This window comes from Podarcis tiliguerta, assembly GCF_965153285.1.
Source record: "Podarcis tiliguerta genome assembly, chromosome: 8".
Classification (NCBI taxonomy): Eukaryota; Metazoa; Chordata; class Lepidosauria; order Squamata; family Lacertidae; genus Podarcis; species Podarcis tiliguerta.
The window spans coordinates 13,074,664-13,097,865 of record NC_139541.1 but is presented as its reverse complement, the minus strand read 5'-3'; the positions used below and the strand labels follow the sequence as shown (position 1 = coordinate 13,097,865).

At 48.7% G+C, this 23,202-nt stretch overlaps 1 protein-coding gene and 2 long non-coding RNA genes across 5 annotated transcripts in view; 2 read left to right on the top strand and 1 right to left on the bottom strand.

The window, feature by feature from the left end:
• The first annotated feature begins 511 nt into the window (after positions 1–511).
• Positions 512–3,082, top strand: LOC310683968. Its single transcript, XR_014514602.1, has 2 exons — positions 512–2,847; positions 2,887–3,082. It is a non-coding gene; the product is annotated as an uncharacterized lncRNA (long non-coding RNA).
• Positions 3,083–3,420: 338 nt separating this feature from the next.
• Positions 3,421–21,076, bottom strand: LOC310683950. Of its 2 annotated transcripts, XR_014514579.1 has the most exons (5): positions 20,938–21,076; positions 9,704–9,945; positions 7,955–8,804; positions 6,653–7,224; positions 3,421–3,460 (listed from the first exon to the last, which is right to left on the bottom strand). It is a non-coding gene; the product is annotated as an uncharacterized lncRNA (long non-coding RNA). The 2 variants fall into 2 exon arrangements; XR_014514580.1 differs by lacking the exon at positions 3,421–3,460 and having other exon boundaries at positions 6,075–7,224.
• IFFO2 (intermediate filament family orphan 2) overlaps positions 20,975–23,202 on the top strand; it is a gene marked incomplete at its 5' end in the record, with an annotated part of 45,096 nt that continues 42,868 nt past the window's right edge. For both annotated transcript variants that reach the window (XM_083454043.1, XM_083454042.1), the window contains one exon: positions 20,975–21,708. In XM_083454043.1, the coding sequence (XP_083310169.1) occupies positions 20,975–21,708 (734 nt within the window). The remainder of the gene's footprint in view (positions 21,709–23,202) is intronic.

Sequence of the window (23,202 nt, the reverse complement as noted above, 5' to 3'; positions counted from 1 at the left end):
TCAAACAGCTCTTACTGTCAGGAAGTTCTTCCTGATGTTTAGGTGGAATGTTCTTTCTTGTAGTTTGGATCCATTGCTCCGTGTCCGCTTCTCTGGAGCAGCAGAAAACAACCTTTCTCCCTCCTCTATGTGACATCCTTTTATATATTTGAACATGGCTATCATATCACCCCTTAACCTCCTCTTCTCCAGGCTAAACATGCCCAGCTCCCTTAGCCGTTCCTCCTAAGGCATCGTTTCCAGGCCTTTGACCATTTTGGTTGCCCTCCTCTGGACACGTTCCAGTTTGTCAGTGTCCTTCTTGAACTGTGGTGCCCAGAACTGGACACAGTACTCCAGGTGAGGTCTGACCAGAGCAGAGTACAGTGGCACTATTACTTCCCTTGATCTAGATGCTATACTCCTATTGATGCAGCCCAGAATTGCATTGGCTTTTTTAGCTGCCGCGTCACACTGTTGGCTCATGTCAAGTTTGTGGTCAACCAAGACTCCTAGATCCTTTTCACATCTGCACCAATTCAAATGCCTCAAAGGAATCACAAGCTCTTTCCGGCTCAGCTCACATTTGAGGAACGCACGGCACCGTCAGGAGGATTTTATACACAGGTCTCGCTTCAGACGATATTGGATTTAGACCCTCAGCAGCCAGCATGGCCCAGGATGAGGACGAGTTGGGATCTAACAGGATCTGCAGGGCCTCACAGGTTCCACATCCCTGCTCTATCACCTTTGGCCCAGCCACCAGTGCGGCAGATGCAGAAGTGCAGCCACACCCCTTCCGAGATCATGCAACAAACTTCTCATGATAAATAATAGCAATTTGGCATGCATTGCAGCAATCACTGCAGAGTTCTATGTGTTGCCTCTCAGCTAGATCAACTATTTTCTGGACACGTATGTGGGCAAATTATTTCGAGTGCTCCAATATCTTCCTTCAGAGTGGCTTAAAATGTGTTTTCCTTGAAGTTCCACTGTATGTAACAGAACTTGTGCACTGCCTTCTTGTGTTTTCAGGGTTACGAAATGCTTAGCTTTGGAGGATACAGAACAATTCCTCAATGTTCTTCTCCAGCGTGATCCTAGGAGCTGAACCTCAATGGCTGATATACCTCATTTCACGCTGGCTCCAGTGGGGACTCCAGGAGGAGATTCCTTCTCAATGACAAAAGAGCTGCCCTTTCATATCTTCTGCTGATAAGAGCTGCTGATTCATAACCTCTAGGATGCAGGAGACAGGGACCTTTCCGCAGAAATTGTAATGGGTAGTGGATCCCCCACAACCCTGGACCACTACGCCACTGGGCCCGATCCAAATGTAGTATGTGTGTGCTGCCTTGTTCTGGATACACTCATGAGTTAACAGAATATTCAGACAGCAGTGTCGTTAAGGGGTAGGAAAAGTCTGGTAAGGACACAAAAGACTGTTGGGTCAGATCAAAGCTCCATCTAGTTCAGCATCCTTTTCCTAACAGTAAAGTTGAAGGGACCCGTGACCATTAGGTCCAGTTGCGGATGACTCTTGGGTTGGGGCGCTCATCTCGCTTTACTGGCCAAGGGAGCTGGCCTACAGCTTCCATGTCATGTGGCCAGCATGACTAAGCTGCTTCTGGCAAACCAGAGCAGTGCACAGAAACGCTGTTTACCTTCCCGCTGGAGTGGTACCTATTTATCTACTTGCACTTTGATGTGCTTTCAAACTGCTAGGTTGGCAGGAGCAGGGACCGAGCAACGGGAGCTCACCCCGTCGCGGGGATTCAAACCGCCGACCTTCTGATCAGCAAGCCCTAGGCTCTGTGGATTAGACCACAGCACCACCCGTGTCTCTTCTTTCCTAACAGTATCCATTTTAAAATGCTTTTTTTAAATTGAAGGTTTTTTTGATACAGCAAGATAAAAAGAAATTGGGGGCAGGGAGAAAAGAAAGAAGGCTTCTGATTCTCTTCCTGTCAGTTACATAAAATGAACCGTTCAAAATATTTGCTCCATAACAACATCCAACTGTTCCACTTTCCATAAACCAGTATTTTTCCAACCAACAGGAGCCAATCAGATGCCTCCAGGAGGCCCACAAGCAGGGCACCAAGGCAGCTGCTTCTGTTCCCTGGCAACTGGCACTCAGGGACAAGTTGCCTCTGAATCTTGAACAATGGAACCAATGCTATCTATTAGTGTATTCTGAAATAGGCTCAGCACCATCCTGCTGTATCAGGTCAAGGCTCCCTCTTAATCCAGTGTTCCAATGACTGGCTGCCTGGGGCTGGTGGGAGTTGTAGGGTGAGAGAATCAGACTGGAGAAACCTGGTTTAGAAGATCCAGTTGGCACCTGTACAAGAGAATGGATGTTGGGGAAATGAAACTTTTGGGAGGTGATGTTAGACCAGAACAAGTGAAGGGAGGTGGATATTGAGAGAAACTAGGAAATGGTACTGGAAAGGGCCACTGTAGAGGTGGAGAGTAGGACACAGTGTGATTTGAGTAACGAGAATCTGGATCCAGATTCACAGCACAGCCACGTGAGGTTCATTCATTACTGGGTGTTGTCTAGGGTAGGAGTTGCTTTCTCTTTGCCAGGATTTACTCCATGGGCTTGCTGGATGGAACTCCCTGTTGGCATCTTGTGAATGAGGCTGAGATATAAAGATGATTACTGCAAATAGCCCATCTGGCTTTAGGTAGGGTAGAAAGCATGGCCGGCCCGACCATGAGGCAGACTGAGGCAGCTGCCTCAGGTGGTGAAATCCAAGGGTGTGCCCCTGCTGCTGGAGAAGTGAGGAGAAGCAGATGCGTTGTCTTCTGGGTTCTGGTGAGATCTTGTGAGAGCCCCATGAAATTGTGCAGAGGCCTCATGTGACCTTCCTGAGACCCTGGCGAGTGAGCCTTCAGCAGGTGGGGAACATGCAGGTTGGGAGCCTCAGATGGCGAAATGGGACAGGCTGTCCCTGGTAAAGTGTGTGACAGAGCGCCACTAAAAAGCAACAGCCACGATTCCTGGAGGAATGTTTTGAGGAGTATATGGAAAAACATTACTCTAAAAAGAGTATGTTGATATGAATGGATTAAGTATGTAAAGTGTAAGCGAGAACAATAATTAGAAATGGCTGTAAGAGATGTGGCACTGTGGGTAAAAGCCTCAGCGCCTAGGGCTTGCTGATCGAAAGGTCGGCGGTTCGAATCCCCGCAGCGGGGTGCGCTCCCGTTGTTCAGTCCCAGCGCCTGCCAACCTAGCAGTTCAAAAGCACTCCCGGGTGCAAGTAGATAAATAGGGACCGCTTACTAGCGGGAAGGTAAACGGCGTTTCCGTGTCACAGGGGTATGTAGGGTTTATGTTTGCAGGGCAGGGGGTACATGACTTTTCTTTAGTTTAATTTTGTATTAGCATTTGTTTACTTTACTTTTATTTTCTGTGTCATTTATTAAGAAAGAAAGAAAGAAAGAAGCAAGCAACAGCCACAATTCCTTTCTACAAATAATAAATTATTATTATTATTATTATTATTATTATTGGTGTCCTATTCAGAATTCACAATGTGAAAGAACTGCAGCCGTCTTTTCCCCCAGTCTTTAGGGCCCAGATTCAGTTTGTGCAGTTGGACGGCGCCTTTTACCCCACTCAGTGTTTACCATCTAGAACCACTTTGTTGCCAGGTGGGAGCGGCAGTTCTGGCAATTCACGTGGCCTTTGCACCAACCTGGATGAGAGAAGGCGCCTTGATCTGCCTTCCCATCCAAGCCAAGCGATGTCGTTCCCCCTGCTTTCTGACTCTTGTTTTTGGGCACGTGAGCAATTGCTTCATTCTTGCCCCCGGCACTAATGTGCAGAGTAAGAACGTTTCAACTCCTGGAGAGACTCATGGATAAACATGTAGAATGTTGACCAAGATGGATCAAAGATAGTGGATTGAAGACTGAAAACAGGAAGCCACCTTACACCAAGCCAGACCATTGGTTCATCTAATTCAGTACTGCTGATACTGACGGACGGCAGCTCTCCAGGGTTTTCAACAAAGGTGCTTCCCAGCCCTACCATTGGATGCCAATGGGGATAGAAACTGGAACCTTCTGCATGCAAAACACATGCTTCACTACTGAACTATGGCCCTTGTCAGGATACTGAAGGATGCAGTCCCAGCTAGAGCTGCCAGCTCCCAAATTTTGGAGGAGTTCAAGAAGAAACAATCAAGCAGCCTCCCCCCCAGTTGCAAAATGAGTCTTTTTTTCTCTCCAGGCCTTACGAGATGAGCTGTTCACTCTTCCTGGAAGCATTGGGGGAAGCCAACTCTTTGCTGACAGGTTATGGCCACAGATGGTGACAGCAGCCACAAAATTAAAAGACGCCTGCTTCTTGGGAGAAAAGCAATGACAAACCTAGACAGCATCTTAAAAAGCAGAGACATCACCTTGCCAACAAAGGTCCGTATAGTTAAAGCCATGGTTTTCCCAGTTGTGATGTATGGAAGTGAGAGCTGGACCATAAAGAAGGCTGATCGCCGAAGAATGGATGCTTTTGAATTATGGTGCTGGAGGAGACTCTTGAGAGTCCCATGGACTGCAAGCAGATCAAACCTCTCCATTCTGAAGGAAATTAGCCCTGAGTGCTCACTGGAAGGACAGATCCTGAAGCTGAGGCTCCAGTGCTTTGGGCACCTCATGAGCAGAGAAGACTCTCTGGAAAAGAGCCTGATGTTGGGAAAGATGGAGGGCACAAGGAGAAGGGGACGATAGAGGACGAGATGGTTGGACAGTGTTCTTGAAGCTACCAACATGAGTTTGACCAAACTGCGGGAGGCAGTGGAAGACAGGAGTGCCTGGCGTGCTCTGGTCCATGGGGTCACGAAGCGTCGGACACAGCTAAACAACTAAACAACAAATGGCCACAGATCCTGCCCCACTTCGAGGCAGTGTTTGTTGCAGACCTTCATGCTATCATTCAGCAGTGCCCCGTTGACAGGTTGGATGCCAGACCACATTCTTTCCCCCCTATGTATGCCACCTTGAGCTTCTTGGAGGAAAGGTGGGGTATATAAATGAATCAATTCTGACTGCTGTTGTTTCTGAACATCACATTTCAGGTGTCTCTGAATGCTGTCTGGAGTCATTCTGTTTCCTAGTGGGCATGTAGTCAATCTGTCCCCAGCCTGATGTAGAGAGAAGAGCTCTCTCACTCACCACACACACACACACATTAGCCATCCTCTGCGATGGAACTGTGATGTAAGGGTACCGTAGTTTTCCGTCTATAAGACGCCCCCATGGATAAGATGCCCCCTATTTTTGGGGACTACAATTTAAGAAAATGGGGGCAGATGGCCCCTATGTATAAGATGCCCACAAATTCTGGACATTATTTTTTAGGGGGAAAACCTAGTCTTATACATGGAAAAATATGGTAAATAAAAGCATTGCATGTATCTGCTTATCCCACCTAAGCTGTTGTTGTTGCCATCCGTCTATGTCAAGAGGCAATGGAGTATGCCTCTGGGGGGTGAAGTCAAACCACTGTGCTAACAGCACCAAAGGGACCTCCTCAAGGTGCAAGCCTGGGCAGTGTGTATGGAAATCCTGAGCTGCCCAGAAGACAAGACACCCCTTCCCTCAGGCCTGTCATTGGTCACGGACGCGGGTGGCGCTGTGGGTAAAAAGCCTCAGCGCCTAGGGCTTGCCGATCGAAAGGTCGGCGGTTCGAATCCCCGCGGCGGGGTGCGCTCCCGTTGTTCGGTCCCAGCGCCTGCCAACCTAGCAGTTCAAAAGCACTCCCGGGTGCAAGTAGATAAATAGGGACCGCTTACTAGCGGGAAGGTAAACGGCCTTTCCGTGTGCGGCTCTGGCTCGCCAGAGCAGCTTCGTCATGCTGGCCACGTGACCCGGAAGTGTCTCCGGACAGCGCTGGCCCCCGGCCTCTTGAGTGAGATGGGCGCACAACCCTAGAGTCTGTCAAGACTGGCCTGTACAGGCAGGGGTACCTTAATGGAGTGTGCCTCTGGGGGGTGAAGTCAAACCACTGTGTTAACACGCACCAAAGTGACCTTTATTAAGACAAGTGTTGAAGTCAGACGTATTCGCATGGAACCGCTTGATTAATCTACGTACACTTTGCGTTTTATTTATACGCGGCCTGCTGTAAGAGAAGCAGGGCACAGGAGTGAGATGGGCAAGCCTTCCACCTCCAGCAGCAAGAGCCAACACAGAGGTGTTGTCTGGATCTCTCTTCAGGAGTGTATGAAATTTTGTGCATATACAAGTGCTTGTGGTCAGAAAGGTGTGTCGTGGGCGAGGAGGTGGTGGTGGAAGGGCTTGGTGCTAAACTCCTAAGAGGGATGCTTTCCGTCGATGCAGCAAAGTTCTGCGTCAGTTTTCTTGTATCATCATCGCAGCTGTGCCTGGGAGTGATCCTTCTGAGGTGCAAGCGGCCAACGGCTGGGAAACCGGGTTTTGCTCCAGCTCATTAAGCTCTTTGCGGAAGGCGCCACGGAGACAGCCTTGAAGTGAGGCTTCAACACCCAGTTGCTCTAATGACATCTGCCCTTGACTGAACTGAGAAAGAGGGAGGGAAGAGACTAGTCCCCTGTGAACTGATGTACATCAGGCTGAAAGATTGGGCCGAGGTCATTCTTGCTTGTATGCTTTTCTGTTCCTCTTTTCGCAAATTATAAACTTTCCTCAGTAAAGTCTGACCAGGATCTTCTCTCTCTCTGGACTCCCATTCGCATTATTCAACTGACTTTGCTAACAACCCCAACTACGGACATCTTATGGGGCTGCCATCTCCGGCTTCTGAGGTTTCAACAACAATGGCTCACATGCTTTCAAGCCGATTTTCACAGCTGTGTCGCCCAGACCAGAATCTTTGGGTTTAAAAAGTTTTCAGAAGCTGAATTCTGTGTCCAACACCCCTTTCTGTGAACTTTCTGCACTACTATGGAATCGCAGTTACACAAGCTGGGCTGCTCGTTAACTTGACCCCTAAGTATTCCCCCCCCCCCCCAATAGCGGCTAAGGCCTATCCTTCATGCTGCAATGGTGTTGCCTCCACTTTCTGCGCTTCTGTGGGCATGATTCTGACAGCACGTCTCTTCTTGAAGTTTGAGCTGCAGAGAGTCACATCAGTTCTGTTCTGGGTGAGGCAATGCTCACAGATGCTGAAAACCAGCCAATGGAGGTGGTGGAGCTTCTCTCTCTCATTCTGAAACCTTGTAGTTGTCCCTAAGATTTCTTATTAGCTCACTCCTATAAAAAATTAACAAGATGGCCTTTTATCTGTTTGGAGCCTCTGTTTGTGCAAGTTCCCAGGTGCATGCCCGGAACTGTAACCGTGGTGTGCGGTGAAATTTTTCACAGGGGAACAGTTAGGGCCTGAGGCGCAAACTTGCGAGGGTGATTGGGGAGCGGGGATGCCACACATGTCCCGATGTCACACATGTGAGCATTGCACCTCCCTCCCTAAGCCAGGCAGAAGCTGCCCAGGCTTTGGGAAGGAGGTGCCAGGAAAACATTTAGGGGGCTAGCCTAGTCCCCTTAGTCCACTGACCGCACACCACTGAACTGTCATCTGGTGTGCTTTTTCTAAAGAGGTTCTTCATAGTTGTTCCTCTCTGGACCACCTCGTCCTCCCATCTCCTGGCGAGGCTCTGATTTCTGCAGAAATTCTGCTAAACCAACAGCAACTGGAAACACACACACAAACACACATACGAATGTGTTGCAGAGAGTCTATACAACTCTCATGTGCCTAATAACGTGGAATCCTCCCCTCCCCTCTTAGGAAGCCCCAAGGGGTGGGTGTGGTGGAGGGTTGCTGAATGACTTATCTGAGGATTTCCATGTGGCTTTAAATGTTCTCCCACTATCCCAAGAGGTGTGGGAGATGAAAGAATGGTTATGTAAGAGCCCATTTTGCCCTCCATTAGTTTCTTAAGGAATTTAAGTCTGCTCCTCCCCTCCAGGCCCAGATTCCTACCTGAAGTAGTTAAGTAAAGTTTGCTACAAATCAATATCCTCTTCCTTCTGACACAGGCTTTGCAAACCCAGCGCCCTCCAGATGTTTCAGACCACAACTCCTGCCAGTCCATGATGCTGGGGCTGATGGGTGTCCTAGTCCAACATCTAGCGAGGCAAGAACCAGTTTGGCAGAGGCTGTTCTCAAAAGTTCTCCTCCCTCTCTCCTAACACTAGAATTCGTGGACAGCCAACAAAGTTGCATGTTGGGACAGAGAAAAGAAAGGATGACTTCATGAAGCAGACAGCTGACCTGCCGATGGGTCACCAACTTGGATGGCTTTAAGAGAGTAATGGACAAATTCATGGAGGAGAGGCCTTTTGATGGCTGCTAAGCATGATGGCTCTGTTCTGCCTCCACTGTTAGAAGGGGAGAGCGCTGTGGTTTCCCACAGGTATCTGGTTGGTCGCAGTGAGAACAGGATGCGGGGCTAGATGGGCCATTGGCCTGATTCAGCTGTCTCTTCTAATGTTCCTAAACACGAAGGAGACGGTGGAGATTTCTGGCAGAAACCAGTTTTTGAAACCCCCAAACATGGAGATTTTTTAGGGGCACACAACAAGCGCTATTGAGAGTGAATGGGAGCTCCACAACAGCACAATGTGCCAATTTCACTCCGAGGTTCCACCCTTGGCTTTCAAAATCTCAGTGAGGACTCAGTAACACTAGATGGTGTTTTATTTTTCACAAATCTTGTTCTCCGATTCAGACTGCAGTTCCAACTCCGTGAAGTATTCTCGATGGTTCATGTTGTTGCCTTTCTAGTCTGGTGGGATGTTCTGATCTGTGCTTGTTGATCTGCCGAGCTTTGCTAGCAAAAGAGATGATGAGGAGCTGAATAGACACCAGAGAAGCCGCATTGCTCACATCTAAGGTGTGTAGGCAGATAGGATTGTAGTCAGGAGCCGTGTAGCCGGTGAGATCCAGCACAGTTCCCTTGGTGACCTTTGCAAATGAGTTGCTGCTCCAACAAGCTTTGATTGAGCCAGCTCAGCTCCTGGGCAGTATAACAGATGATAACTTGACTCGACAGCTTACTTGGGAGGTCTGTTTGTGAGTCCTTAGAGGTGAGCTATGTTGCTGCTCTGGTTTGATACAATTCTTCAGTGTCTTGGCAGTGTCTGGAACATAGGAAGCTGCCTTATACTGGAACATTAGTCCATCTAGTTCAGTACTGTCTGCTTTGACTGGCAGCAGCTCTCCAGGGTCTCAGGCAGGGGTCTCTTCCAGTTCCACTTGGAGATGCTGCCTGGATGTGCCAAGCATGTGCTCTGAGCTATGCCCCCCCCCCCCCGCTTTTATCTAGGTAGCTCAGCTCCTGTGCAATTTGCCTGAACTTGACAACTCAGCTTTGGAAACCGCAAAATAAAACTGAGTCAGAACAGATGCAAAACTTTTGGGAGATCAGCTTTAAGATCAGATGGGTCTCAGGCTCTAGTTGGAATAGTTAGCAGAACTGAATTAGTACTTTAAATTGGGAAAAATTAAGAGCACGGTTTATTGGAAAATAGAATCATAGAGTTGTAGAGTTGGAAGGGACATTAAGGATGATCTAGTCCAATGCTGTGCAATGAAGGAACCACAGCTAAATAACCCCTGAAGAGGGCCATCCAAATATTCTAGTACAAGACCTGTTGAAACAACTCAGAGCCAGACAAAATAATGTGGGTCTCAAATGGACAAACCATATATAAACCTGGCTGTGCTTACCTAGGCATTTTAATGTTCCAGGAGAATTTGTTTTCCTCTCTGGCCTTCCAGGAATTAGGTTCAGCCCCACATCTGTTAGTTAATCCACCCCAAGCCTAGGGTGGGGCAGTGTCTTTTTCTGGATTACTACAGCAAAATCTCTGGACTTGTGTCAGCTGTTTTCCCCAGTTCTTTTTCTTCCCTTTATTTGCATCTGGGCATATCAAAGGGATGGGGTTGCTTCCAAAGATGTCTTTTGATGCCTGCAAAAAAAAAAAAAAAGTAATTAAGATCTCAGCCTTATTGGGGCAGGTGAGGTTGCAACACGCCTCTGACAAAAACATGCTGAAGGAGGCCTAATAGGGTGCTCCTGTTTAATAGGATGAACCACAGACACATGTGGGAAAATTGCACCAACTTGTTCAATGGGCATCTGTGCTTGTGTTTTGGTTAACCAGACAGCACAGTTGGGCAGCTAGAAATTGCCCTCCCCACCCACTGCCCACTGCCTTTTCCAAATTTGCTTTGCAACGAAACAGAGACAGAAGCACAGGGGCTTCAGAGGGGAGCCACAGAGGGGAACACAGCTACAGCCCCTGCTTTGCATGCAGATGTTCCCAAGTTCAACCCTCAGTGGCATCACCCTGCCTATAATCCCTCAAATCTGCAGGTGGTCTGTGTGGACAGGGCTGAGCTAGATTGACCCTATGGCCTGGCTCCGCATAAGGCAGCTTCCCATGCTTTTGGTTAAATCATCCATTTACTGAGAACCATGAGGACTAGGATCTTGCTTTATTTTTAGGGCATGGACCACAGCTCAGTAGTAGAGCACCTGTCTTGCACACAGAAAGTCCTAGGTTTGGTCGCAAGCATTGTCTCCACGTAGTGCTGGAAGACAACCCTGACTTTAACCTTAGTGTGTTGCTGTGAGTTGGCATACACAATACTGAGCTAGATGGACACAAAGGAAGGGCTGTAGCTCCGATGCAGAATGCCTGCTCTCTGTCCAAAAAGGGAAAGACTCCTGTCTGAAATCCTGAAGAGCTGTTGCCGTCTTACCCTCACAATTCTCTCCCCTCCAACCATCAATCTTCACTGGACTCTTTTGGGAAGAGGGGTGCTGCTCGGCTCCCCGCTGCCTCAAAAAGTTTGCTTCGTATGTCTGCATACCTTGAGGTTTCTCCAAGCATGAACATACCTCTCTCTGATGTGCAAGCCTGACTGCTCTGGCTAAATGAGGCCAAGGACCTGGAGAATTGGGATTGCTATTTGTACATGGGGCATCTGCATTCTTGCAGCTTAACATATATTGTTTTAAACTTTACAGTGAGCCTTTAACATAGGGAAATATTACCACTCCATTGCTGAGGCAATGACTGCATGGTTTCCCTGATGTCCACTTGATAAGGGGTGGTTTGAACTGGGTATTGGCTGGTTTGCGGCTCAGCTTCTCAGCTGCTAGGCTACAACAGCTCACACCAAATTCAGGTTTGCACACCTGCACCAAACTTAAGAAAATAAGGACAGCCTGCTGCATCAGGGCAATGGCCCATCTAGTCCAGCATCCTCTTCTTACAGGGGCCAACCAGATGCCCCAAAGGAAAACCAGCAAGCAAGATTCAAGCACAAGAGTCCTCTCTCCTCCTATGGCTTTCAGCAACTGGTATTCAGAAGCATTCTTGCCTCTGACCATGGAGGCAAAGCATAGCCATCATAGCTTGTGTCAGGAGTAAATCACACAGGGTAAGTGAAGTTACCGTATTTTTCGCTCCATAGGACGCACTTTTTACCTCTTAAAAACTAAGGGGGAAAGTCTGTGCGTCCTATGGAGCGAATGCAGGGGGGAGGCAGGCAGGAAAAGCCCTCAAGAGCCATACACAAGCTTCATGTGGCTCTTGCGGGCTTTTCCCCAGGAGGGAGAAGGGACTGACGTGGCCAGTCAGTCCCTTCTCCCTCCTCGTAGAAAAGCCCTCCTTAAAGGGTGCGCGGCTCCTGAGGGCTTTTGCGGGAGGTGGGGGAACTGCCATAGCCACGTGCAGCCTCTCCAGCCGGGAGAGGCTGCGCAAGGCTAAAGAGGAAGCCAAGGAAGTGAGAGGGATGGATTGCCCTCGCTGCCTTGGCTTCTTTGCTCTATGGGGCTGGGGGGGAAACCCGGGAAGCTCTGGGAGCCTGTCCGCTGCTCTTTGGGGCTGGGGGGGGGATAATATTTTTTTCCTTGATTTCCCCCTCTAAAAACTAGGTGTGTCTTGTGGTCCGGTGTGTCCTATAGAGCAAAAAATATGGTAACTCTTTATTACAAGAAACAGTCAGCTCAGGAGCGCCAGGTCTAATGGACACAGCAACTCTTCTCTGTAGGTCTTGACCCTGTGATGCAGTTGTGAAAGCTTCCCATAGCTGCCTAAATTTCCTCCTCTCCTGGGTCATTCCCAAGCAATCTGAGACTCCACCAATGCTCCTGGCCTCTCCACCTCCCTCTTCATACCTCTCCTGGTTCTGGGAGACCAGCGGGGAGGGGAGCTTCTTGCAGCAGGGCAGGGGGGAATGCCCTGGATTCTTCACCAGTTGGGCTCATCTCTGCTCCTTGGCCTCCCTCCTCTCCTGCTTCCGCCTCTTCTTAGGCTTCTGTACTTCTCTGTGCCACAGACTCTACCTGCTCACTAAACTCTGTTGCCTCTTCAGCTTCTGACACCTCCCAGGCTTCTCCCTCTGTCTATTCAACAGGATGGGGGTGTGGTGTGAAAGTACTTCAAATTTCTTCAGATAGGTTTGAGCTGTAGGGCTGTCAGGCACGATGAGGACAGTCTTTCCTTCTCCAGATGTTTTAGACCCACAACTCCCATCAGCCCCCAGCCAGCACAACTGAATTTTTGGTCCAAAACATCTGGAGGTCACCAGGTTGGGGAAGACTGCAGTGGTGCAATGAAGAAGATCCCTATCTTAATCATGACTCTTCCTGTGGAATGGGAACGGGAAGAAATGGGGTGCTGGGTGTGGGATGGCATTTCTTACTCCACCCTTGGCCATCGCCCTAAAAGCACACTTGAGATCTTAGGAAATGCTGTTATGAAGGAGACACCCCAGAATTTAGCTGACTCAACTTTTGCTGATGCAGCGCCTTTTTTAAAAAACACGCTTGCTTTGGGTTATTCTGGATCATGGTGTCTCCCTCTGGCCTGACGTAGAGCAATTTTTTCAGATGATGATGAGCGGGCGAGGTTTGCCTTAGACATCAAGCTGTCCATCAACCTGTCCAGTAAAGTTAGTGAGGAAATGGCTGCTGTCCTTGTCTCAGTCTGTACCTGTTCTGACATATCTGTATAGCTGTGGTGTAAGGGATAACACCTTCTGCCACCACCCATCTAGTTGTTGGTTTATGAATTTCAGAGGAAGCATCCAAGCATGTCTCACCCATTCCTAATTAGAGCACAGTCTTCTAAGGTCGGCGGTTCGAATCCCCACAACGGGGTGAGCTCCCGTTGCTCGGTCCCTGCTCCTGCCAACCTAGCAGTTTGAAAGCACGTCAAAGTGCAAGTAGATAAACAGGTACCGCTCCGGCGGGAAGGTAAACCGTGTTTCCGTGCGCTGCTCTGGTTTGCCAGAAGCGGCTTAGTCATGCTGGCCACATGACCCGGAAGCTGTACGCCGGCTCCCTCGGCCAATAAAGCGAGATGAGCGCCGCAACCCCAGAGTCAGTCATAACTGGACCTAATGGTCAGGGGTCCCTTTACCTTTACTTCTAAGGATCTAGAAGAGTCGTCTAGTTCTTTTACCATTTATTTGTATGGTACTGCTGCTGTTGTGTCCCAGCTTAGATCAGGTCACAACTTGGTAGTGGGTCATGACTCACCACTTAGGCACCAGGAACCTTGTAGATCCCTATACACTGCCTGGCTAAAACTCTGGAGGTCTGGAGTCTGATAAGTGCTTGGATGGGTGCCTGCCTCTGAACCACATGCACATCATCTTCGGTTCCAAGGATAGGATAAGAAACAAATGTAATAAAGACCTAGTTGAAATGTAAGAGAACCAAGGTGACCCAGAAGCTTTCTGGACAGCTTTGGGTCAAGTTGCTAGCTCCGGCTGGCAGAGTGAGTATCGCTTGCACAGAGTTGGCCCCTTCATCCATGCAACTCTGCCATACAACCACAGCCGTCCACCTAAAATGAGCACTGGAAACTGCTTGATATTTAGATTCATTGGTCCACCTAGCTCAGTATTGTCTGTGTTGAGTGGCAGTGGTGATCTGTCCCAGTCCTACCTGGAGGTGCTGCCAGGGATTGAACCTGGGACCTTCTGAATGCAAGGCAGATGCTCTACCACTGAGCTATGGCTCTCCCCTTCAAAACATAGGCATATAGGGAGGTGCCTTTGACCATGTCATACCTAGCTCAGTATTGTCTACACTAGGGGTAAAATACTGGTGCCCTCCAGGAGCTGTTGGACTCCAATTCCCATCATTTAGGCACCAGTCTAATAAATGAATGAGGCAAAAAACATTCATATTCCCCTTTTGGCTAATGAAACAGTCTATGGCCTTTTAAACTGGGGGAGTTTGGTATTGTTGGGTATTGTTTCCGTTTCTTTGGGGGGGGGAGCTGTCTTTATTAAAGCTTGAAAAAAACAAAGAAAAAGCAATATAGAAATGTTAACATCAAATACCAAGCATTTTAAACATAAAAACTAAAAGGAAGAAAATAAGGAAAAAGAATTAGGGACGCGGGTGGCGCTGTGGGTAAAAGCCTCAGTGCCTAGGGCTTGCCGATCGAAAGGTCGGCGGTTCGAATCCCCGCGGCGGGGTGCGCTCCCGTTGCCCGGTCCCAGCGCCTGCCAACCTAGCAGTTCGAAAGCATCTCCAGGTGCAAGTAGATAAATAGGGACCGCTTACTGGCGGGAAGGTAAACGGCGTTTCCGTGTGCTGCACTGGCTCGCCAGATGCGGCTTTGTCACGCTGGCCACGTGACCCGGAAGTGTCTCCAGACAGCGCTGGCCCCCGGCCTCTTAAGTGAGATGGGCGCACAACCCTAGAGTCTGTCAAGACTGGCCCGTATGGGCAGGGGTACCTTTACCTTTTTTAAGGAAAAAGAAAATACTTCTGATTCACCATCAGCTTTATAGACTTATGCAAACCGCTTGCTCCATAATAGCATTCAACTCTTCTACTTTTCATAAACCAACCAAACCCAGATATCACAAGCTCATTTTCCTTTCCATAAGGGGTTTCCGATCAATAATAAATGTCAACAATGATTTTTCTCTAACTAAACACATCAGCTGTGCCATCTCAGCCAAATTCATTAATTTCAATAACCAACCTTCCATAGTAGGCAATAACTGTTTTGAACAATTAAAGCACACTATAGAAATAAAGCACATCTTTGGCCCTCCAGATGTTACTGGACTACAACTCCCATCCTCTCTGACCAGCTGGAGCTCATGGGGAATCTTCACACAGGGGCATTCTGCTCTACTGTCTATGCATGGGCGTAGCCAAGGGGGCGGGGAGGGGCAGCTGCGCCCCCCATCAATAAAAATCCATAGGAAACTAAGGTTCTGCCCCCCCCAACAAAAGGTCTGTTCCCCCCCCAAAAAAATCCTGGCTATGCCCATGTCCTTATGAGAGAAGTAGAAGCTTTTCCAAGATTATGTTCTGCCATCTGTAGTAGCTTTAACTGTTCTTCATGCAAGCGATCTGAGGCCAGTTAATCAGGTGGACTTTTTTAGTTGCTGAAAAGATTTTAAAAACCATTAGCCAACAAACCAGCTCTCAGCACTGCATTCCTGGTTATCACTCTCAGCATTTGCTTTCTCTAGAGTCTTAAATCTTATCTCTGCAAGTCCTGGCCAAATCCTGTAGAGCTTGCTCACATATTGTTTGTTGTGTTGGTAGCCAGATTATCCATGAGTCAAGCTGCCAGTGATGTCATTTGTTATCTCTGCCTCTGCGAAAGAGCCAGGTACAGTCCCACCAGCAAATTCTCTTGTTCTTGGTCCAGAATTATGGGCGATGCTTCCAGGAAATACCAAAGCCCTATCCCTTATATGGTGAGGCTGGATCACCTGTGTGACTCATCCACCTTTCCTTCTTCCCACCTTGACAGTTTGAAAAAAGGCTCTGAGAAGAACACAAGAGGCGCCGCCTTTTAGAATTGATGTTATAAAGTCACCGCTTTTGAGGCTGTGGGCTCTGAGTCACCACAACTGATGAAGTCATATTGGTGCTCTTCCTCAGAACATGCAAGTTCTTGTCCATTGCCCATGCTGGACCACTCCTGTCTGGGCATTGCATTCCTTTCTGCTTTGCCACACATTTTTTTCTCCAAGTAAGGTCACAGGAGCTGCCGGGCCCGGATCGTTAGGAACCCCTGAACCGTTTGCTTTTGACAAATTAGACACAAGAGGTGTAGCCTGGAATTAATGGCTGAAATGAATCCATTATCCTCTTGTTCTGGAACCTGATTTCCCACGCCCTGACTCTGCTTCTCGTGGAAGAGCGTTCCCGTATTATTGATATTCCTATGCAATCTGAACTGATTTCACGACAATTAAAATCCAACACAAATAATTTGAGTGCAACAGAAATGTTGTTGGATGCATGGATGTTCCAGTATGCAGGCATGACAGACCTCTCCTCCCTCTAATGGGCTCAGTAAATGTCATTTGTGAGGTGGCATTCAGCTGGAACTAGCGACTCGCACATTGAACCTCACCCGTGACTGTCGTCAGGCTACATCTCTGCAGCTTACGTCAAATTTTACAGTACAGTTAGATGCAATAATTGCCACGATGTGGGGGAACCACACAAATCCCTTGAGCACAGCACTCTCCAGTACCCCAGGAAAACTCACACATAGTATTAGGTCACTGGAAGTGTCCTGCCTCTCAATGCAGAGATTCCACTCTTACCTTTCACCGCTAATTACCAGACCTTGGTACACTTACCAAATGTATTTCTGAAACGTCCTTATTGCACTGGCCATCCCAGCAGCAATTAACACCCATCAATTATATGTTAAAGATCATACCTCCTACAGTTGGAGTTTGGAAGTCAGTCTCTTGGTATTTTACCAAGTCTTTGTGGGCAAAGTGAATGGAATCAGCCTGTTTTGTTTCTTAATTAGAGAGTTTACTGCTTGAACTTGAGGGTTACTTAGTCCTTGAAAACCAGGAAGGAAAAGGTAACAATGGGGGACATCATTATTACTATCTGTGATTGGTGAGAAACAGCAGTTCTCAGCCACAAAAGTATAATGGAATTGCTTTAGGGACATCCTGAATAATTATGGCAACCCCACAGAAGTCAAAGACTGAAAGAGTCCCTTCTAACCTCTATAAGCTCAACAACAGCACATCTGATCTACGACCGGATGGATCCTTTCGCAAGACAAAGCTTTCAGTTTCTCCAAAGTCACTCGGACTTCAGTGGAAGGAATTGCTTCCGAGAGTTATTAATTGAAATTCAATCACTTCGTCAGGGGATGAAATGAGACCATAATGCAATTAGGCAGTGGCTTAAAATGCTAACCAGATGAAAGGTCTCTATTGTCTCCTACTCTGTGTCATCCTTTTGAATTGAACCTACCAACTGAGAGCTTGGCTGAGGCAATCTTGATCCATTTGGATTCTGTACTTTTTCACATAAAAAGGACTCATAGATGGGAGATGGAGACAAAAAAGCCAGGCCTCAGCCTCCAAACCTGTTTGCAGTTCCAGGATTTTGGCAGCCTATGCATTTGCTTCTCTTGTCATTGTCTGGGATTAACTTTCCTCATGCTGAGATGTGGCAGGCAGCCTCCTTTGAGGGCAGATGACTCTAGTCTGTCTGGGTGTTTGATGGATAAAACAATTGCATCTAACACAGATATGTGGTCAAAACTATCTCCTTCCACAGTGGCTGACTGGATTGAGACATCATGCAGAGATGCAACCAGTGGCCTGTTCTCTGGGCGGGTGCTTTGGGTTTCCAAAGAACCTTTAATTCTTTAACACTTTCCAGAAGTTCTCTAAAGGCAACTCTAGGATGGAAGATCACATGTTAAATCATTTAACTGCCAGCAGTTCAGTGCACAAGAAGGATACTGCCCCCACCCTGGCCCCCAGCCCACTGTCAAACCACAAAACACGGCATTGCTGGAGAAAACAGGGCACCCTAATTTCTCCATACAGGAAGAACGTACGCCTCTATGTAATACCTCTTTCTCTCATCTGGATTAACACACCCACCCAGTGCAATTATTTCAGCAAGCAGACAGAACAACAATGATGGAAGCTTCCTTGCCTGAGGTATGCTGAGAACGCACAAGGCACACACTGCCTCTCCACCTGAAAGAAAGTGCTACGCCTTAAAGTAGCCAAACCCCAAATGCCTCCCAGACAATTCATGCTTTGCTTCTTCAAACCAGATGACCAAAATAAGGCCCCAAGTTCAAGTGGAAGATCACAGACTTCGTAGTATGAGATGGCGAGCCCTGAAAGGAATGTGGAAATGGGGGCCAGCATGAAAGTCACCTGTGCTTCAGTTTCTCTTGGCTTCCTGACCACTTCCCCAAGCTCTTTTGCCTTTCCATAGCATAGAAAACTTCCCGAAACAAGATCCTGCTTCGTTTTTCTTTTCTTTCGCTCAAACTGATCTTCCACTTTCCTTACTTCTGTACACTGCTTGGTTGCACCTTCACCAAACTCAACCAATGGCTGCAGATGGCGCAGGGGCTGTTACAGTGCCTAGATGAGAAGCAAAGGGTTGATTGACAAGTTCATACTGCTGGGATGGTCTCTTCCTTAAGAATTGAGGATTGCAGTGGTGTTTTCCAAAACTATTAATTTATGAGTTGTATTGGCATTTATAGAAATAGAAATTGAGGCAAATGAGGCTATTATGACTGGAGCTATAACCAAATAACGTTGGTGAGGAAACATACTTGTGTGTTTGCTGCAGGAAAAATGAACCGTGTGGATTTTAATTAGAATTAAAGCCTGTTAATGGTCAGATAAACTCTGCCAGTGTCTCTGCAGTGAACCATACAAGCTTTGATGTGCTTTTAAGCAGAAGCAAAACAAGTGCCTTCTTCAGAGCCCCCCTTCTTAATGTCCCGTGTGAACAACACAATGCCCAAGTTGTCCAGCTCCCTAGTACGTCAGCAGTGGCGGCTGCGGGAGGCTTTGGTGAAGCCAGCAAAGAAGGCAGCCTCTCCATTTGAACACAATGCTCCTTCTGTGCAGCTGGAGGGAGAGAGGAGAGGGGGGCAACGAATGTGGTAGCGAACAGCCTGGAGGCTGGGTGGTGAATCTCCACTCTGATGAAAGCAGACTTTTTTTTACTGTAGTCCAGGCCTTCAAGCGCAGCCTGCCCACAGTCACCTGGTCATGTTTGGTGACTTGCAGGGGCTTGGGATAAAATGGAAAACAGCACCCTTGATTTGCTGCCTGCTTGGATATGCAAAAACAGGGGCTTCTCACAACATCTAGCATACCCCAATGCGTACCTGGTGGCTGTATTTGACTCAGAGAGTACTCAGCTAACCTGTATCAGTGTTAACATCTAAAGCATAGGACCTGCACCAAAGAGGCATCATGTCTCTAAATATCAGTTGCTGGGAATCACAGGTGGGCAGAGTGCTGTTGTGCTCATATCCTGATTGCAGGCTTCCCAAAGGTATCTAGTTGGCCAATGTGAGAACAGGATGCTGGACTAGATGGGTCAATGGCCTGATCCAGCAGGCTCTTAGTTCTTTTCCAGTTCAAAAATTTATTGTTGTTAGCTGCTCCGAGCCGGGTCCGGCTGGGGAGGGCGGGATATAAATAAAATTTTATTATTATTATTCCAGGCTACAGCTAGAACAGCTTGTGACCCAAGAGAGCTCCACCTCTCTTCCCCAGTGCCCCCTCCAACACTGCAAAGCATTCTGAGACTGCAAGCCACTTTCGCAGCATGACCTCTCTTAGCAGTCTGCTGCATTAAAAGAGAGAACTATACCCAGCTTCAAGGTCACGCTAACTACTGATTTGGTGAGCTGGTGTAGATCAGTGTGGGGAATGCTGGTGGGCTACAACACCCACCAGCCACATGATGAATGGCTAGGGATGATGGAAGTTGCAGTTCAGCACCACGTGGAAAACCCCAGGTTCCCCACACTGAGTGTAGCTGAACAGTAAGCCTGAAACGTATGCACATTTAACTACTGTGTATTCAGCTTTATGCGCAGGGTATATATATATATATATATATATATGTAAAAGGGGGAGGAAAGAGGGCACGGTTCCAGGAAAAATGACCTTGGCAATCCAGCCGGCCATGCAACCCAATGAGTTTTAACTATATGTGATTTTGGCTTACGTTGAACTGCCATGCGCAGTTAAAACAAAAAACGTCCCCGAGCATACTCAGAGTTCATGCACCTCAGCACCACTGAGCAGCCACGATGTGAATCCCGGACGAACTTGACCCCCTTGACTCTTTTAATTCAACGTAGAAACCCACCGCACGGAGCACGTGTCCAACACACGCAGATTCGTGGGCGTGGTTAGAGCGGGCGACGCCGGCGGCGACGTGGGCGTGGCCCACGTGGAGCAACGCCTGAGCTCAAGCCGCGCAAGGAGGGGGGCGTGGCCAGCAGGAGCACGCCGGAGGACCGCAACGCGGAGGGAAGGGAGTGGGAGGAGTCTGAGGCGCGGCTCGATGCTGAGGAGGGATGCTGCATAAAAGAATGAGAGGCGTGGCCAAGACAGGCGTATAGAAAAGAGATCGGGAGGAGAGGGCGTGGCTAAGAGACAGAAGGGGCGGGCTCAAGCTATAGGAAAGGGACTAGAGAAAAAAAGGAGGCGTTGCGGAGTGGGCGGGTCCTTCTCCGCGCAGTCCCCACCCCACCAGCCAACCCCAAGCCGCTCAGTGGCCGCCTTTTGGGTTAGTTAGCCGGCGAGCACTGCAGAGGCGGCAGCAGCATCGGCGGCGCCGGCGCATCTTCCTCTTCTTCTTCCCCCCTCCCCCCTTATCGAGTCCATTTTCACCTCGGCGCGAGGAGGAAGCTGCGAGGATGGCCGTTTCGAACGTTCGGGCGTTTGAATTCCACGGCGGCGGCGGCCGTTACCGATCCAACGGCCGGATCCCAACGGCCGACGGCGAATAATTCAAACGATAAGAATGAAATAACTTCTGATTGTTTTTTTTAATTTGCATATTAAAAACAATATCAGGGAAAGCGACCTCCCGTGTGGTAAGAGGAATAGATATATAGATATTTAAAAGAAACATTTTTTTTTACCTCAGTGAAGGATAAAGGGAGGGCGACGCCGCTTAAAATGATGCTCAACTCGATGCTGTTCGGCGAGATGGCGGCGCGGGCTTTCCCGGCGTCGGCGGGGCCGGCCTCCTCGTCGGGGGTCGGGGGCGAGATGGACGACGGCGTCGGCGGGGCCCCGCCGGTGACGGCGGCGCTGCGGAACGACCTGGGCTCCAACATCCACCTCCTGAAGGGGCTCAACGTGCGCTTCCGCTGCTTCCTGGCCAAGGTGCACGAGCTGGAGCGGCGGAACCGGCTGCTGGAGAAGCAGCTGCAGGCGCAGCAGCTGAGCGAGCGCGAGCGGCGCCTCCACTACAAGCGCTTCCCGAGGCACCAGGCCGTGCAGACGGACCCCGTGCCGCCCTCCATGCCCCCTTACGTGCCGTCCGCGGCGGCGGCGGCGGCCGGGCCTCCTCCTCCTCACCCGCCTCCTCCGTCGTCGGCTTCATTCTCCTCGTTCCCGCCGGCATCGGCTCCCGCCTCGCAGCTGCCTCACTCGCACTCGCACCCGCCGTCACACCACTCCTCCTCCTCCTCGCAGCAGCACTACAGCCGCTTGCCCGGCACCATCTGGAGCTACACGCAGGTGAGGCGGACGGGCGGAGGCGGCCTGGAGACCCTGCAAGGGCCCGGCGTCTCCTGGGTGCACCCGGACGGCGTCGGCGTCCAGATCGACACCATCACGCCCGAGATCCGCGCCCTCTACAACGTCCTGGCCAAAGTCAAGCGGGAGAGGGACGACTACAAGAGGAGGTGGGTGGAAGGCCGCCGCGGGAATGGGCTCGGCTTGGGGGGGGGGGGAGTGACACGTGGATATTGGGGGGCGGGGCGGGGCCGGAGAGGACCCCGACTCGCGAATTGGCAATCTTTGTGTGTATGGGATTGACACGTGAATCATGGGGTAGCTGCGGCACGTGAATGGTCTGTGTGTATCGAAATGACGCGTGGATTATGGGGTGAGTGGGACATGTTAATGGTTTGGGGGGGGGATAACACGTTAATTGTGTCTGTATGTATGGGAATGATGTGTGTGGGAATGGTCTGTGTTGTGTGGGAGTGGATTATTCAATCAGTGGGACATGTATGTGGTTGGCCTGTGGGGGGTGACCTGTAAGTATTACAATAAATAACAAGATGAAAAAATAATTCCAGTGGCACCTTAAAGATCAACTAAATATAAGCTTCCAAGGTATGAGCTTTTGTGTGTAATACACACTTCGTCAGAATTTACACACCAAAGCTCATGAGGATTGTGGGAAGTTGGTTGGCATAGGACTCTTGATTTGGGGTGGGGGAGAGTGTCCTAAGTAGTCTTTCCTATGGGGAGCACTTGTGGCACCTGAGGAAATGGGGCACATATGGGAGAGAGTGTGGTGTTGTTAGTGGAGATATTTGGGTATATCCCTGCTAAGTCTTAAGAGTAGACCCACCAAGATTAATGGATCTAAGCTTTGGTTATTTAGAAGAATTTAGAAACTGCCTAGAATTTGAAAAAAAAAAAAGTGGCATAACAGTCTTAAACCCCCCCACTACTTTTCATCATTTAATCAAAAACAAAACCAGACACCTAAAACAGGGGCCAGTTTCATTGGAAAGCTCTGGCAAGCCTTCACAAGACATCTGAAGCAGCTGTGATTCTTCTATGGGTATGACCAGTGCTGCAATCTTTTACTGTATTTCTGACAGAGAGATGGGTAATTTGTAGCCCTTCAGATGTTGCTAGACCACAGCTATCAGGATCCCTGACTATTAGGCTTGCTGGCTGCTGGGAGGTGGAGTCCAGCAACATCTGGAGGGCAGAAGGTTGGCTAATATCCATCCTTTTACATTTCCATCTTATGATTTAGTTATACTTTGTATTAAAAAAAATGCATTTCCCTTTTATGTCTATTGGCTCACTCATTTACTGTTTGTATGATTGGAAATGATTGCATGGGTACATTTCCTATAGATCAGAGATGGAAAATCTATGCCCTTCCAGATGTGGTGGAATTTCAGCTCCCATAGTCATCCCTAAACTCTGGCCATGTTGGCTGGGACTAATGGAAGTTGGAATCCAACAGCACCTAGAGGACCACACAGGTTCCACATCACTCATAAGCTCCACTTAATGGCATTTTCTGTAGTATGAAAACTCAACAGAACTTCAAAAACATAAAGCAGCAACATTAACAATCATTTAAAAATATAGGCTACTTAAAGCAGTATCATAAAGTTCCTGTACTCATAGAAAACCTATCCATCTTA